The 17,472-nt window shown below is 32.2% G+C and overlaps 1 protein-coding gene across 3 annotated transcripts in view; it reads left to right on the forward strand.

Annotated features, from left to right (window-relative positions):
- The window catches only part of Csmd3 (CUB and Sushi multiple domains 3), an 860,328-nt gene that overhangs the window by 352,304 nt on the left and 490,552 nt on the right, over positions 1-17,472 (forward strand). For all 3 annotated transcript variants that reach the window (XM_048358905.1, XM_048358906.1, XM_048358908.1), the window contains one exon: positions 10,974-11,098. In XM_048358905.1, the coding sequence (XP_048214862.1) occupies positions 10,974-11,098 (125 nt within the window). The remainder of the gene's footprint in view (positions 1-10,973; positions 11,099-17,472) is intronic.

The raw sequence follows: 17,472 nt of genomic DNA on the forward strand, positions 1-17,472 counted from the left end.
TCACAGTTTTATGAGACTCACACCAATGATAAGGATTTTTTTTAATCTGCAAAAAAATACATCAACTTTTTATGATTTATTTGCCATTGGGTCTTCAATTGTCAATTAATTCTTTCCTTTGTACCTTATTATCCCAATAAAGCTAGCTTATTTCCCATTAATAGTTTGTGTGGTGTTTTCCCTTATACTTACTCTCAAGAGTATCAGATTTCCTCTGACGTCAATATATTCTTCCTGGAATATCCTACACCATTTAACGTCTGTGTTATCCTACGTACTTTTCTTACACTCTCTCAGACCCCTCAGGCATACAGTTTTTCTTATTTTCTCAATTGCTGAAATCAAGTTCATAACCTCTCTTCCATTGTATGACATGTTAATATATAGAATACTTTGGAATTCTATGTTTCTATCAGAAAGAATGGCATTGCCGTATTTGTAAGACAATGGAAAGATTTAGAAAAAAAACCATACTATGTGAAGTGAGCCAGACCCAAAGAAACATTAACTCTATGGTCTCCCTTATTATTAATAATTGGTATAGGTCTAGGATAGTCCTACCAGATGATCACAGTAGCTCAAAATCTAGGTACATTGATCACATAAAGTGACACTAAATAAATTATCTTCAAAATATGGAATCAAGTGGTTTATCATTGATGTTGATATTTTAATGTACTATGTGAAATTATTTCTCTTTTCTTCTGTTCAATTTCCCTATTATTTAGCCCCTGTTGTAATTGTATTTCTTCTGGTAACCTGGGTATTTTATATATGTTTGTCAGAATTGGGGAAGGGAAGGGGAAGGTCAAAATTGTGAGACAAAGGGTAAAAGGCAAACCAATGCATCAGCAATACTTACGAGACACTATATTGTAAAGTAACTGTACAACTCAGGGTGGGGCATTGAGGAAGATGGTAGTTGGGAAAAAATGAGGGAGGCTGTAACAACTTGAACAACAAATGTGCTCACTACCTAACGTATGTAACTGTAACCCCTTTATACTTCACCTTGACAATAAGGATTTAAAAAATCACTTTCCCTAGTCTTTGAGAAAGTTTTCAAGTATAAAATATGGGAAATCAAAAAGGAGAATGCTCATATTTCTGTATGCCTGACAAAGACAGTTAGATAAGTCTAATGAACTGAATTGATTTGAACAGCAAAAGTGCATCTATAGCATTTCTCCATCAATTTCTCTGAGAATGTGACCTGGTAGATGACTTCAAACTCATCATAAGCTCAATGACTTAACAGGCTGCTGAATACAAAACAGAAACATTCTGGGGTGCACATAATCAATATTGTCACAATCACAGAGGAAATCTATAAGAAAATCCTTTACAAACCCATGCATTTTACTTGGTATATTGTGCTTACATTTGTGCTTATATCTTCAAGGTGAGAGCCCCAACAGCTGTGTTTTGAAGGTTTAAAAGTGTTTCTATCTAATTTGAAATGCCTATGGAAAATGACTGGCTTGGAAGGAGAGAAATGCTGCCAAAGAGATATAAAAGCTGGCACCCCTTCCCTGTACCAAAAAATAAATCAAAAATTTAAATGTCTCTTAAAATTGCATCCAAGTGTCTGTGAAAGCCCAGCTTGTGGGCGTCTTAGTTCTCACAGACTTTCCTTCTACAAGAAAGGCCTTATCTGTTGTCTTCTTATCTAGAGTGAAGAGTATTCACCTCTTAATTTTGGATTGGTATTCAGATAATTAAAGTAATGTTGTGTCTCCCAAATACATTACTTTATTTAGTAGTGACATAATTATACTACATACATTAAAGAAAACCATAAACTTGTAAATTATTCAAATGGTAAATATGGATTCTTCTTTAGTTCCTTTCTTAAACATGGGCTTTCCAAATATTCTGGTGTATTCACTTATATTGATATTTTATAGGGGAACTCTCTCTACTTGCCAAGTAAACTACCCTAAGTTACCTGTCTTCATGTTACAGTCACCATTGCCACAGAAATAACTATGGTAATTACCACAGAAATGACTTTGTCCACCCTGTGTTAAAATGGGAAGACTAAAATTGAATTTATCAATTATCATTCAAGTCTATACTATTTAACTTAAAATTGTCTGTAAGAATACCCAAGACAAAGTAGAATTCAACAAATTCCAAATTGCCTATTTTTCTTTTATCTTTCTAATTTTTTGTATGATTTTCTCCTGTGAATTCAGATTAAAATATTTTCATTATTTGCCAGCATCTTAAAATCCTGTGTTTCAATCTTATTCAACTATTCAATCTTCCATCTTATTCCATCTTGTTGGCTTGGGATCTTCAATTCCTATTTTCTTTTTTTTTTTCTCAAATTTTTATTATCAAACTGATGTACAGAGAGGTTACAGTTTCATACGTTAGGCATTGGATACATTTCTTGTACTGTTTGTTACCTTGTCCCTCATACCCCCCTCCCCCTTTCCCTTACCCTTTCCCCCCCTGAGGTGTTCAGTTCACTTACACCAAACAGTTTTGCAAGTATTGCTTTTGTAGTTGTTTCTCTTTTTTTACCCTGTGTCTCTCAATTTTGGTATTCCCTTTCAATTTCCTAATTCCAATACCAGTATACACTTTCCAATATACTCAGATAAGATTACAGAGATAGTGTAGGTACAACCACAGGAAGGTGATACAAGAACATCATCAATAATAGAAGCTACAGATACACATGGGATGTTGAAAGTAGTTAAAACTGTGATATAACAATTGTCTCCATAACATGGAGTTCATTTCACTTAAGATCATCGTATGTGTTCATAAGGGTATAGCTATTGGGCCTTGTGGTGCTCTGCTATAACTAGCCTAAACCTTGTCCCATTTGTAAGGAAATGGAAAGACTTGGAAAAAATTATACTAAGTGAAGTGAGCCAGACCCAATTCTTATTTTCTTTATCTTAGTTTTCATCTGTTTAATTCCAACTTACATAGACTTCTATTCAAGAGCTATTCTATATTACTTGCAGGAAAAGATTTCTGCTATGCAACTATTGTTCAACATTTTCTACTCCAAAGATGAAAAAATCCATTAACATACTTTGTTATCCATTTAAACACTATGTGTCAATCTTTTTATTTTACTAATAAATAAACTTATATTCCCCCACAGGCTTTGAACCAGGTTTTTTGGACCTGTAATTCTTTTGCTCTTTCCTCTTTTTTTTTTCTTGCTTTTACATTTGTGTCCTAGCATCTAAGTCCTTTTTAAAGACAGGATAAACCTCGCAGGTATCAATTTGAACCCTATCACATTATCTGACAGAATGTTCAGTCATTCTTGCAGACATAAAACAAATGCATTTCAGTTGTCTCATGTTTTTTTTTAAACAAGTTAATTTTTAAAAAGGTTTACTATTACATAAGTCTTACCAAACCCAGACAAATACTGTGAGCATTTGCCATCTCTGAAACGCAGCACATTGTGTGACTTCAGAGAATATAATCATGACAATCTTTCCTGCCCGAGATCATGTCCATTCTTCTAGTAGGTTTTTTTTTTTTCCATCTTTGAGGGGACACTCACTTGGCTTATTATTTTATCAATACTCACTTCACTTGCATGAGTTTTGGTTATCTGTTTTTCCCATCTGTATATTAGATGAATCTTCTCTACATTACAAGAAAATACTACTTTATTTTCTATCTCCAAGCTAAAAACAAATGTATTGATTCTTAAGAAAAGCTTTATATGTTGAACTTGAATAAACCATGCCTACCACTTTCTCTAATTCTATGTTTTAATACTAAGGCAAGTAACTTTTTTTTCTTATCATCAATATGGAAAATATTTTGGCCATTATGAGAAAAATCCTTAATAAACACATTATTATAAGTGCTGAAAACAAAGAGAAATAAAGAATGACTGTTCTGTTATTGCTTGCTGCCCCAAATGTATCATGTACAAACTAGCTTGTATAAAAATAAACCCATACTAAATTGCCTAAAGATAGAGTGGAAATATGGTAAATGGGTTTTAGAAAGCCACTTTAGCTATGTTATCTTTGCTGAAAGAACACTTAGCATACAAGACTTAGCGAAATACTCCTGTTAGACAAACAACCTCAAATGACATTATATGAATGGCATGAATAAACTGTGCACTGTCTGATAAGCTTAGTACCTTATCTACAGACTGAGGATTTAATGTTTCCAAATTTCTGGAGGGTTAATGGAAGCTATTATTGTAATACTATAGAGAAAATATTTTTAAAAGTATAAGTAAATATAATAATGACTTGAGTCCACAAAAATAAAACATGATGATATTATAGAGAGTAATGTTTATAATGCATATGTTTAGAAATACTAAGCACATTGTGGTTTATTTATTTATTCGTTTATTTTCTCTTTTGGTGATAATGAGGTTTGAACATTTTGGGGGCATGCACTCTACTACTTGAACCACAACTCTAGACCTTTTAGATTAATTATTTTTAGATAGCATCTAGTACTTTTTTTTTCTTCCTCAACCCTGATCTTAGAATTTGGTCCTCTCAACTATATTTCCTGTGAAACCAACATTAAAAAATGCACCTCTCCATACCCACTTTGTTGATTAATATGCAATTTCTAAAATTTATGAGTAATTGGCTTGAAGCTTTCACTTTTCTCATAGCTTCAAACATGATTGAATATTTAAGAGATTGAAGCAATAATGGATAGCGCAAGTAAAGAGAAAGAGTCAAATATGGAATTCAAGTCCAGGTGGAAAGTGGCCATCTATAACAGAGTCAATTCCTTTCATTTCAAATGAAGAGAGGAAGAAAGGTATATTTATATTAGTAAAGAATCTAAATCCTACAAGTGGGACAACATTTTATTTATTTATTTATATTTTTGACAATACAATGCATCTTTTAAAATATTTTATTTATTTATTTTTATTGAACTTTTTATTGTCAAAGTGTGGTACAGAGGGGTTACAGATTCATTTGTAAGGCAGTGAATACATTTCTAGTTCATTTTGTTATCTCCTTCTTTATTCCTCCCTCTTCCCCCTCCCCCTTTCTCTCTCCCTTCAAGAGTTGTGCAGTTGGTTTACACCACATGGTTTTTCAAGTATTGCTTTTGGAATGGTTTGTCTTTTTGTCCTTTGTCTCTCAATTTTGATATTCCCTTTCCCTTCCCCCATTCTAGTACTGGTTTAAATAGTAGCCAGGGTATTCGGATGAGATATAGTGGTAGCGGGGGTACAACCACAGGAAGGGAATACAAGAGAAACAAAACTAAACAAAACAATCAAAAGAAAAAACAGACAAGAAAAATATACAAAAGGTATGGTTTCACATGGCATGTTGATAATAGTTACAACAGTGGTATAACTCTTATTTTCGTAACGTGGAGGTTATTTTCACTTGGCATCATCTTATGTGATCGTATGGGTGTAGCTATTGGGGTATTTTGATCTTATACCATGACTAGCCTAGTCATGTACTAGCTATTCCCTATGAGGGACACCTTAGGGTTTATGTTTCTTTGGGTATGGGTCACTTCAGTTAATATGATTTTTTTTCCAAGGGAATGGGAGAACATTTTTTTTTTTTTGCCAGTCCTGGGTCTTGAACTCAGGGCTTGGACTCTCTCCCTGAGAGTCTCTAACTGAATTAGGTGAGGGAATCGGAGCATCAGAGGGAAACAAAGACAAAAGTCAGACCAATGCAACAGGGATACTTACAACACACTATGTTGTAAACTAACTGTAAGACTTGGGAGGGGGAAGTGGGGAGGAGGGAAGGTGGGAGAAAAATGAGGGAGGAGGTAATAAGTTTGACAAAAAATGTAGTCACTCCCCAATGTATGTAACTGTAACCCCTCTGTACATTACCTTGACAATACAATTAAATTGAAAAAAATTTAAAAAATTAAAAAGAATCTTATTCCTGGCATTAGATTTTAAAATCATGTTAAGAACATAAATGATAAAAAAAATCTAAAATAGTCTTTTTCAAAAAATTAATGTAAATTGAGAACATCCTATTGGGCAAGATAAACCAAGCCCATAAAGCCAAATGCCATATAGTTTTAGTTCTATGTGAAAACAAGTTCTAAATATCCATAGACAGTATTATTAATTTAAGCATACAACATGAGTCAAGCTAAGATATTACTCAGGAAAAGAAGCAGAAATGATAAAAGAAAGAGGTGAATATTTGTAACACTTTGCAAGTATATATGAGAGTAAAATAGAGGAACTCAAGAAAAGTTTATTGTCAGTATAAGAAAGGTGAAAGAAGAGAAATAGACTGTGAATGGCAAGGACTAGCTGCAGGAGGTTTTTCTGGGCACGCAAACAAGGAAGATTGGAAACTGTGTCAAAATACACTATTCAAAACTATGAAAAGAGAATAAGGAAACCTGCACACGACACTATTCCTTTGAGAAAAAGATTCGTGGAATGTGATAGGATGGTAAAATTGATTAAAACACAGCACAAACATGTATGAAGGTGCAGCAATGAAATCTACCTCCTCTTTTATCACTTCATAAGGCAATGCAACAAATAAAGATTTTAAAATTGCTATACTATTTTTTGTTTTCAAAATTTCCACAAGAATTATACACCACATATATAATTACAAAGCCTATAACATATAAAAGTTCTTTATTCCTAATTTCTTTTTGGTAAAATGTAAGCTTAGAACTTTAAAAATATAATCACTCAGCTTTTAAATTGCTATTTTTAATTCATTAATGAATTGTTTCATTTTCAAAAAATTTAAACTGGGATTATTGATATAATTTGGATTGTAGTCAATTTCTGCATGCTTAGTATTTTTCTTTTCCATAAACAAATGCTTTACATGTCCTTTAATTTCTATATATATATATATATTTGCCTGGATAATTTCTATTTGTTTAGTAATTAGTTAGAATGCATTCATTTGATTTACTGTTAAATTTCTCCATGTATTAGAAAATTATGTGGACTTTTAAGTAAAATAATATGCTTTCCTATTTCTCACATGTCTTTTAGTATTTTATCACATGTTTGTTTGGATACAATTAAAATCCTATGTTCACTATCTTGGGTCAAAATAGGTGAAAATTTATATATCTCAAAAAATCTCAACTTTTCCACTGACGACTTCAATTATAATAGGATGTTTTTGCAATAATAAGCATCATTTCTGAAAAGATAATGCCACTTAAACATGGACAGGGGTCAACATTTGTTTCCAAATAATGTCATCACAGATCATATTCTTGATGCTATGATTCTCTCAAATTAATGTGTTCAATCATTTCTTTTGGAATATTCTATCAGACTATTCTTTAAAATGGAAGGTTTCATTTAGCTCAGCAGAGAAGAACTCTCTTCAGCAATGATGGAGAAATTACAGTGGGCATAGTTTGTCTTTTTAGTTTTTATTTCACTGTAGTCTACATGTATGTATGTATACATAAATATATACACACACATTTATATAAATATATTTTAATGAAACTCAAATCTTAGAATATTCATAGAACACAATGCAATTGTTCAAATATTCATTGAATTTCAATTAGAATGAGCAATAGCATATTCTATTGATTGTCTACGCTCATGTCATTTTGTATTTTTATATTGTATACACAATGTTAAGTACATATATGTTTGTGTTTACTGATATTTATATTTCAATTAGATAAACTATACTAATGATCCTGGCTGGAGATGCTTGAAGATTCTCCAAAATAAAGTGTACCTTCAATAATGGAGGCAATATCAATGACTTCCACAACAAAAAGGAGTGATTAGTAATATAATTTTAGAGCCTGGCTTGTGGTGGCTCCCATTTGTCATCTTAACTACTCAGAAGGATGGGATCTGAAGGATCACAACTTGAATCCAGGTCCAAAAGAAAACAAAGTTTCCTTCAGAATTCTTTGGAATAAATTAGGAGAATAAATTTTTAAATCAAGACAAACAACAAAATTGGGAAATATGAATGACTGTAAAATTCAAGAACTCTGAGAGTCAGGATTTCATTTTATTATAACTTGATTGAGGAAAATAATTGAGTCTCTGTTATGTATTAGATATTGTACCCTTAATGATTGATTTTTGGTCAAACTATTACAACAAGTGGAATAGCTATGGCTTATAGGGATTGTTTATCTCTTTGATAGAGGGCAGAATTATGGTTTAGAAGAGGGCTCTGACTCAGTAATATAAACTGTTGCCAGTACTTTACTTCAGTCCAAATGTAAAACAGTATACCTAATATGTTCCTAAAGGGAAATCATTATTGATTTTTTTTGGGGGGTGTGCATAAATTTCAGACTGTGACCAGTGTGTCTTTGGCAGCAGAGTAGTTTTGTCTTTCATGAAAATGCCTGTCTCTAGACAATATAAATTAATTTGCTGTAACCCAAAGAAAAAAGCTAAAACTCGTATCACTTAATAACAATGCCATAATTTCCTTTTAAAATCTAAACTCTCATTAAAACTAAAATACTATATTCATCAGTGACAAATGTAATGACCTCTAGAAATTTTTAATTTAATAATTTAATGAAAGTAGCATTAAATCCTGTAGACCAGGCCCTCTTCTAGGTCTCCCTCCCTCCCTCTCTCCCTTCTTTTATCTTTCTTTCTTTATTCCTTTCCTTTTCTCTCTTTCTTTCGTTCTTTTTTCTTTCTTTCTTTCTTTCCCTCCCCTTTCTTTCTCTTTCTTTTTCTTTTTTCTTTCTTCTTTTTTTTTTTTTTTTGGCCAGTCCTGGGGCTTGGACTCAGGGCCTGAGCACAGACTGTCCCTGGCTTCTTCCCGCTCAAGGCTAGCACTCTGCCACTTGAGCCACAGCGCCGCTTCTGGCCGTTTTCTGTATATGTGGTGCTGGGGAATCGAACCTAGGGCCTCGTGTATCCGAGGCAGGCACTCTTGCCACTAGGCTATATCCCCAGCCCCATCTTTCTTCTTTCTTTTATCTTTCACCCTCTCTCTTTCTCTCTCTCTTAATGTTTTATCACCACTTGTGTTTACTCTCTTCCTAGTTCAAATTACCCTAATGTAACCTCCATTATATTGAAGGTTACTGAAATAGCTTACTAACTGCACTCCCAACTCGTAATTTGACTCTTCAAACTGTATTCATCACTCTGCAATTATAAGGAACACTTTAAAACATAGCATGAGAAAATGTCATTCACATGATTCATAGCCCTATCTATACCTACTGCCCACTTTCCTTAATCCTTACTAAATCCTAGAGTTGTAGTCAATATGGCAGGAAGCCTAATTTCTTAAGTTATTGTGATAAATCTTTATTCATACCTCTCTAGTCACATTATTTCTCTTGGTCCTGGAAAACCAAGTATATGTCAGATGAGGTATTCCTAGATTGTAAGATTCAAATAGCTTTGAGAGACTATCCTGAACTAAGAATATTTTGTCTAATCACAGATGTATGGATAAATTGGAATTCATTAGGCTATTTTAGATGAGTAAGCAATATAACTGCAAGGAAGATTTGAAGTAAAGGAATTTCTTAATTAGAGCTGTTATTTAAATGGATGTGATTTAAGGATTGACTACATGGAATCAAGGGAAGGGAAAGGGAATATCAAAATTGAGAGACAAAACATAAAAAGACAAATGACTCCAAAAGCAATACTTAGAAAACCATTTGGTGTAAACCAAGTGTACACCTCATGGGGAGAGAGGGAAAGGGGAAGGGGGGAGGGGGGAAATGAGGGAGGACTTAAAAAATTACACAGGAAATGTACCCACTGCCTTACCTATGAAACTGTAACTAACCCCTCTATACATCACTTTGACAATAAATAAATAACTATTCAAAAAGAGAAAACAATAAATAAACAATAAATATTTACATTTCTATTTATTAATACTTTTGTATACCAATAACAAAGCTTGTGTCTTTTCTCAAAAAATAAAAATAAATTTCAAAAGAGTGAAAATATGCTAAGTAAAAGTGATAAATATTGAATTATGGGTTTTGAAATCCAACACAATATTCTCAATGGAACAGATAGAAGATGTTATAAAACAACTATAAAAGCTCATGAAATGACATTTTTGTCTTTTCTTTATTCCTCTTCTCAATAAATAGAAACTATATTTTCCTTGTTGTAAACTAGTTATAATAAAATTTTCAGAATTATTTTTGTGTTTGGGGATTTTTATTGACACATACAAATTGATGTATTTTCATTTGTACCTTGATGTTTTGAAGTATATATAAGTTGTAGGGTTAAATCTAGCTAAGAACATAAGTACTTCCTCACATAGTTAATTTGACTCATTTCACAATAACCTACAAGAAAAAACAACAACAATGTGCAGTCTGTATTTTGATTCAGAAAAAGCATCCACTATCTTTGATAAGTAGCATTATTTTTATACAGAATTTTAAGCTTCATATTCAAGGAAGGAAAAAAAAACATTTTACCATGAATTAAAACTTAATTTAATCTAAACTTAATTGGTTTAATTGTAAATCACCAAAATAGAGCAGAAATTTTATATGGAATGAAGTCAGCAAAAATTTGAAGACTTAAGTATGGATATTGTCTAAATACATATTTATTTTGCAAATAAGTATAGATATTTACACACATGTTCACCTGGAAATTTATACTAGACATGTACTTGATATGATATGAACCTAAAGCTAAAAGTTGTATCTAGCTGTCCATTTTGCTCATATTTACCACCTACTGAGAATGGTGAACTCAGTTATTTTTCCTCAGTCTCTTCAACAAATAGTGAAATATTGAAGATGATTAGCAAAATATTACTTTAAATTTCCATTAATCTTATCAATAAATGCATTTACTGATTCACACTAAGTGCATCTGTTTTTAGTTTTGCAATATATTAGTTTAAATTCTATATGGATACACTGTTTTCCCAGACAAATTATTGTTTGGAATACCACCTATAAATATTGGTCTGAGTATTATCCTCCATATTTCTAATCATAGTTTTCAATCCTTTGTTCAATCTTAGCCTTGGATCAACTGTTCAATTCTCTTGTGATGAAGATTATGTCCTACAGGGGGCAAAGAGCATCACTTGCCAACGGATAGCTGAAGTTTTTGCTGCTTGGAGTGACCACAGGCCTGTATGTAAAGGTAAAAACAGATTTTTCAATAAAAAAAACCACTCTTTGAACATACCAAAATAGTTTTAAGCTTGTCTCACTGAGCATAAATTGCAATTGACTATGAGTTGTAGTGACTAACAAATCATCTACTGAGCTATCTAAACAATATTTGTTGAAGATCTGTAAAATGTTGTGTCTCTGTATAAGGTTTCCAAACAAATTCCAACCTAGTAATCAAGCAACAATACACAGATGTACAAAGTTTGCATTATAAGACATTGGTAGTTTTCCTGGATTACTTTTTGAAAAAATCACTATTGTAGTCTTTTTTGGGGGGCCAGTCTTGGGCCTTGGACTCAGGGCCTGAGCACTGTCCCTGGCTTCTCCTTGCTCAAGGCTAGCACTCTGCCACTTGAGCCACAGTGCCACTTCTGGCCGTTTGTATATATGTGTTACTGGGGAATCGAACCCAGGGCTTCATCTATATGAGGCAAGCACGATTGCCACTCGGCCATATTCCCAGCCCACTACTATTATACTCTTTATTAGTAATGGCATGTATTGTTTTCTTTCTCGTATCTTTAATTATAAAAATCATTTGAGTTGTGATATGGTAACAGTGGACTGACTGCTGAATTTGTACCGAACAGATAATTAAGGTAAACAAAGACAAGTCAGTCAGTGTTCTGTCTTTACCTATTATCAGCAATTTTAGATCATTTATATATAGGTGCATATAAAGATTTGGTGTTTATATCGGTGAATTTATAATAGATGCACATGTATGCAAAATACCAACTGAAGAAAATGTGAGCTATAGTTGTGTTAAATACAGAGAATATTATTGTAAAAGAATGTGAAATCTTAACTGCTTGGGAAGAAAAAAAAGGAGGTGAAATCTAATTCTGACTATCATTTTTGTGTGTGTGAGAGAGTTCAAGTATTAAAATTTGTTCATTCCATCTGTCATTAATTCCAGCAAGTATTATACAAAGAAATATCTGATTAGAAGGCATGATGCTTTCTTTTAACATCAGTATCATAAATGTTATATATTTTTAAACTAATTTGCAAATATCATTAGAAAAAAGCATAAACATTGTCAAAAACTAAGCCTTTGATCTATACTGAATCCCAGAAGCACAAATTTTTAGTTTCTGCCAGGAAAATTCAAATCCACTTCTCAAATTTAAACCCCAATCACCATTTTTGACAAGGTATAGAAATAAGTATGACCTCATTTAGACAAGATATGAATATAACTAAATAATGCAATAGCTTCCCTTGGCTTCTATAATGTTATACTCTTTTCCCACCTTCTGACTGCCTCTTTGCCATCTGGTGCACTTGCTCATTTTCCTCTTCTTTAAACTGGATTGCCAACAAAGAAAACATAGTCTTTCTCCTCTTCCTAGCTTCCACTCCCACTACATGTCTTCAAATAAAAATGTTTCTGTATGAACTAAAAGGAGCTCTTCCATTTAAAACTTCATGAAGTTTCACTTGAAAATGAGCCTATTGACATTTCTAGTAGTGCGCATGTTGTGCTGCTGGTTATTTTGAATAATGGCCTTTTTGTGTTTGTGTTCATGTTGTGCTGGTGGCTATTTTGAATAATGGCCTTTTTGTGTTGCTGTAGTGTACTCAAATTGCCTTTAGCTCTTGTATCATAGGGAGAACTTTAGATTCACCATATCTTTGAGTGAGGATGATGTCAGGGGAAGAGAAAGGGCAAGTATGAGAACTACTACCAAGAGGAGAAAGCACAGTATTTCAGAATTAACTGGATGTAGAAGTAGGAAGTGACAAGGAGGATGGAAAGATGATGTTCAAGTATTTTTGAGTAAAAAAAAAAAAAGTCTCTTGTGCTGTTAATGAATGTGAAGGCAGTGAAACCCGAGCTATGTGGGAAGTGGGCACAGTTACTACAATGTTGTCATCATTGGCACAATTTCCAACATTTACTATATTCCAGGGATGTACTAGGTCTCATTTAATCCTCAAAACAATCCCAGGGAACTATCATCAACTTTATTTTTATTTGAGAAATGAAGAACATACAACATATAATGATCTGACCATTTTCTGAAATGCAAATGGCTGGAAAATGGCAATGTCTTTTTAAAAGGCTTTTCTTAAGCTGGGAGGAATATGCCAGGCTTCAGACAATTAGAAGGAACAGAGAAACAAATTAGAAGCAACAGAATACTTGATCCACCTGGTAACACAGTGAGAAATTCTCAAATCAAGTAAACATTCCTGGTCATGTATAGATGTCTATTCATTATAGTTCTCATTTTAAATGGCACAGAATTTGCTTACATTAAAAATAATCCTAAAATGTGTATGATGAAAATATCAATCATTAATGGAAAGACATTAAACTAAAAGTTACGTACTATTGTGTAAATTATCTTGGAGCTAGTTTGCAAACTAGATTTAAATCTTAGGCCTGAAAACAGGAGAGAAAACAGGAGAAAGAACTTGAGAAAATAGCTCTAAGAAATTCAAATATATGAAAGCACAAAGAATGCTACCATTTTCCTGTGTATGAAGCATAAAGCATCTTTGATTTTTCTTCATCAAGTGATCATTGAGTACTATGGTTCCAAGGAATTACTCTTGCAAATTTTCTGGCAGTAAATATATCACTGCCCTTCTGAACAATGAATTCTTATGATGTTCTCCAGTAAATACAAAATGGTAGATATAAAGAGCCACTTCTTGTCCTCTAAATCATGTGTTCCAAGTGTCCTACTTCAGTGTTACATAAATTAGAAGTATGCATTTTTGGTCACAAAAGTGAATATAGAAAGAAATGGTATACTAATAAGTAGGAGAATAATGTTCACATGCAAAATAAAAGTTCACTGAAGAAATTAGCGCTAGATCACAGAATGTAAAATCTGTGTAACCTGAAATTTCAACTACAAACCATTTTTATTCAAGACTCTCATTTTGACAAAAAAAAATAAATCATTCTTGAGATTGTAAATAGTTCAAAGGAAGAAATTATATGTCACATTATTTTGTTATTTTTCATCAAGCCTAAAGCACAAAGAGCAGCTCTGAACTGACTTCATTTTCAAGGAATGTTTGTTGAATATTAATGTGTGGTTGTTTTTCTTCAATTTCCAGATAGATGTTTGTGTCTGGTATATCTACATCTATACTCATTCAATAGTCATTAGCAAATAGGTATAAAAATTGCATGATTGAGATTCATATATTGTAATAATTCCCTGTAAATTTACAACATTTCGTCTGATATTAATCATGTCTCCATAGCTTTATCTGCTTATTGCTTGTGAGGCACATATGCATATGCTTTATAAGACACATTTTTTGCTGTTAGAAATTACTATCTGTGATGCTGGAGACAGTAATGGAGAGAACATGTTGAAATAGTAATTGAAGTTTGAAAATGACTACCCATTGTGAATTTGAACAAAGAATAGTTTTCATGTCTCATGGGTGCTTGGGCAGAATAAATATGCTTTCTACCAGAGAGCAGCATAAATTGCAGTATCAGTACACTGCACCTTTGAGAGATTATTAATATAGCTCTGTCTGTGTATTTCATGGTTGAACAATCAAGAAATGATGATATTTTAAAGGGACCAAAAGTTAACACAAGCAGAAAATTATGAATTAAGGATAAATAAAAAATAGAAATTATTATGCATGATTTTATATAAACTCAACTGATAATATTATTCTCTGAATGGAATGTGTATATGAATGCTCAGTTTACTTCTATGGAAATAACTGTTACTTGGTTGGAAGTGCAGTACATGTCTGCAAGGTAGAGTTTCTGCTAGTAAGTGGTTGACTTCTTGTAGTAAGCTGTTGAATTATATGTTCCATATTTACTTTAGAATTCTTGATATTTAAATAAATTATACTCCAGAGGTAGAATTGACTATCATATTAAATTGGCAGGATTTAAGATAGTTAATCAAGATAGCATAGAGTAGATCATTTTTGCATTAATGTAGGTATAATCATTTGAATACCCAAATAAGAGAGAATATTTCCATGCTTAGAGATGGCCAGGACTTAGAAGTATTTTCTTTTGGTTTGTATCAACAGAGAGAGTTGAATTTGGAAATCATTCCATGTACAGTAGATATACCATGAGCAAAATCAACACATGAACTTCCCATGTGGGGAATGAGGTTGGGTATGGATACTCCCTGTAACATAGTGAAAGATCTAGAGTGAAGAATTATGAAAATTGTCATATTACTCCTTCGTTGTCTCAAGATATATTCTCACGTCATCATTCCTTTCGTCATTAAGTTTCCTATACTATTTCAAGCCTTTCCGTTTTGTTTTTAATTTGGTCTACATATGGCTGACAATTTAATCCCATCAAAATGGTACTTCCATTATTTTTGAAGAATGTTCCCCAATTCCGTATCATAATAAAAGTAAAATGATATATATGATGTATATAATCTGAAAAATCCATAAGCTATAATCAGATCCATAATCTTCTTATAAAATAAATTACCATTTTTACAGTGATATTCTATCTATGCATAGAGGTTATATTAGTACTGTACATTAGGAAGTTAAATGGAGATGGAGATTGAATTAGACAAGCAGTCATTACTAGAGTTGGTATAGAAGTTATTTTGCTCTCAAGGCTATTTCTTATGATCACACTTTTGATTTCCAGAATAATTCAAGAATGAATTCCATTTAATTTTGATTCCTTTTTTATCAGAAGTTCATTTCAACATCTCAATACTAAGCAGAATCAGGCTTTTTATTTTCACCTGTCCTTGAATAACAAACTCAAGTTAACTAAAGTCTTCCCATTTATCAAGGAATCAAGTGTTACCTTCTCCCAAAGTCCCTTTCTATTTTACTTATCATTTACCATGTTCAATAAAGTTATTTTATATTTACTGTCATTATGGCATCAGTGACCATTTCTATTTGTCAAGGCTAACTAATCATGTCATGGGGAGAAAACATATGTCTTTGACATAAAATACTCAAGAAAATGAAAAATAATAAAAACATTTAAGATACTTGTAATTTTAATGTACGTATTTCAAATTTTCAAGAAATTGGAAGTAGTCACTGATATGTTGCAAGTTTTCTTTGATTCAGCAAAATATAAATGAAATATAATTACATTTTCATATATAATTTTTAAAATGTGCATATAGGCTACATGATTAATACTTACTGGCCAAATCTAAGAACTATGATCCTCACTGTCATAAATTCTTAAACATAATTAATTCATCAAATGCTTTTAGGATATTTAACGTTTTGATAATTTAAAAATCATTTTTATTTTATTCAAATTTTTATTTAATCATAACATTTAGCCAAATTGACTATTATATCCGTTTTACACACTTATTTAAGTTTATAATGAATAATCATATAACTGTTATGTTAAGATTTAACTAGTTATAGTAGACATGTTAAGAAGATAGCAATGCAATCCTTGCAAGTGAAGAAAGTCACTGGCAAAATGCTTCCCGTGATGCAAAAGCAATTAGAGCATTATGCCTAGAAGCAAACCAGAACCTGCTGAAACTTGTCATCCAGAAATGTACATACCAGGTGTTTTTCTGTAGTTGTTGTTGCTGTCTTCTTAGTTCCATCAAGTAATGTTACAGATGAAATGATGCATAATAAAGATGATATTAGCAGTAAATAGAGTGGCATATGGTGAGGAAGATAGGCAGATGGTGCAGATACAGAAGTTTATCACACAATCATTTTTCTTGGTGGTCATTTTTATTTTCAGTAAAAGCAATAGTTCTAAATTTGTGTTATGTAATTTGAATTAACAAATAAATCTTGCAGTTCTCTCTATATAAGTTAACAGATTTTAATAAAATATTATTCATGGTTATTTGAAGGAAATTCATAAAGATACATTGATAAACACCTTACTTGTAGAAAATTAATTATCTCAAATTCAAAACTACCCAAATAATTCAAAATTTTATATTTCAATGGTGCTTTTCTTGTATATAATTGTTCTGAAATCTGCCTAGCCAACACAGCATTAGAAAAATATGCAAATAATGAACAAAATAATTTTGAAGGTATGTCTTTGCTTATTTGCTTCATCTCTCCTGAACTTCAGCTTTTTTATTTGTGATGTCATGAAGTACACTGTGCTAGCTGTAGGGTTTGCCTAGGAAATTCAACCTACTCCCAAAGAGTTATTTCTTTCTGGGACACTGGAGAAAATGTTGCAGTTATTTTATTTCAGTATTTTATATTTTATTTTATATTTTAAATTAATTTACTTAATTGTTGTTATAGAGACATTACACAGAGGAATTACAATTATATATTTCAGGTAATGATTACAGTTACTTTGATAAGGTGTCTTCTATTCCTTCTTTCCCTCCCAGTCCTTTC

This window comes from Perognathus longimembris, chromosome 12, assembly GCF_023159225.1.
Source record: "Perognathus longimembris pacificus isolate PPM17 chromosome 12, ASM2315922v1, whole genome shotgun sequence".
NCBI classification, from domain to species: Eukaryota; Metazoa; Chordata; class Mammalia; order Rodentia; family Heteromyidae; genus Perognathus; species Perognathus longimembris.